The sequence below is a fragment of the Augochlora pura genome, chromosome 8, assembly GCF_028453695.1.
Source record: "Augochlora pura isolate Apur16 chromosome 8, APUR_v2.2.1, whole genome shotgun sequence".
NCBI classification, from domain to species: Eukaryota; Metazoa; Arthropoda; class Insecta; order Hymenoptera; family Halictidae; genus Augochlora; species Augochlora pura.
Window position 1 is genome coordinate 4,959,016 of NC_135779.1, and position 1,021 is coordinate 4,960,036.

Below are 1,021 nucleotides of genomic sequence, written 5' to 3' on the forward strand. Positions count from 1 at the left end.
TTTGTCTCTCATACTCGTAAAAATATTACATTAGTCACCCGATACACTCAGCCCTAAACCTTGCATTGGATGCATCGCACAATGGCGTCTCGATCCTAATCGCTCTCCACCCTAATCGCCCTCCGTCCTAATCGTTCTCGATCGCTTCGTTTGCCCCAGTGTCACGGCGAGTTGCGGTACGCCGGCTGGCGTCTGGGCGCCGTGTTGCTGCTGGCCAGCGCCGACGTGGCGTCGCTGCCGATCCCCGCTCTCCTGGGCTGCGGCCGAGTAGGCTGGGCGGCCCACGTGGCAGGGGCCCTGGCCGGTCCTTTGCTGGGCCTCGCGGTGTTCCCGAACCAGAGCAAGAAGGACTCGAGGGGCCGTAGATTCGTGAGGTTCGTGCGGCTGCTGTCGGCGGTGAGCGTGATGCTGCTCGTCGTCGGCGCCATCCTCGGCAACATCTACCTGATCGCTCTGCCCCAGCTGAGGAAGCCGTCCTGACAGAGGATCGAGCTGCTCGTCAAGCTCTGCAGACGGTCGTTCCTGATCGTCAAGATCAGGGAGGCCGCCGAGAGCGTTTTCGAGTAGATAACCCGTCACGGTTTCTCGACACGGGAACATTTTCTTGAGGACGTCCGGCCGGATCGCCCGGAACGATGAGAGGTCCGCAGGAGGTGGAGGCGGATGGAGAGAGGGAGGGTCGGGGGGGGGGGGGGGGGGGGGGCGAGAGCGAGGCCGCGCGACCGACCAGTGGGAATCGAGTGATACGAATAGCGGCGCGGAGGGTATGAGGGGCTCGTGAGTGCCGTGGGCGGGGACACGGAGGACACTAGAGGAAATTTAGGGGACTCGGAGGCAGGCTCGAGGACTTCCGGCTCGACGGAGTGCCGAAGTGAAGTGGTTCGATGATGTTCGTTGTGATTGTTACCTTGAGACGCGGGCTCCGGGTGAGCTGCCGCCGAGGAGGGTCGTGAATGTGTTCAAGCCGGGGGGGGGATCGGATCCACTGGCGTGTCCCGGAGCGCACCGTGGGCCGCGTAGA

The 1,021-nt window shown here is 63.3% G+C and overlaps 1 protein-coding gene across 1 annotated transcript in view; it reads left to right on the plus strand.

Annotated features, from left to right (window-relative positions):
• Positions 1-616, plus strand: part of Rho-6 (serine protease rhomboid 6) — a 7,380-nt gene extending 6,764 nt beyond the window's left edge. Inside the window, exon 2 of the mRNA XM_078189307.1 lies at positions 160-616. Coding sequence (XP_078045433.1) covers positions 160-480 — 321 coding nt within the window. The 3' untranslated portion in view covers positions 481-616. The remainder of the gene's footprint in view (positions 1-159) is intronic.
• Positions 617-1,021: the final 405 nt, after the last annotated feature.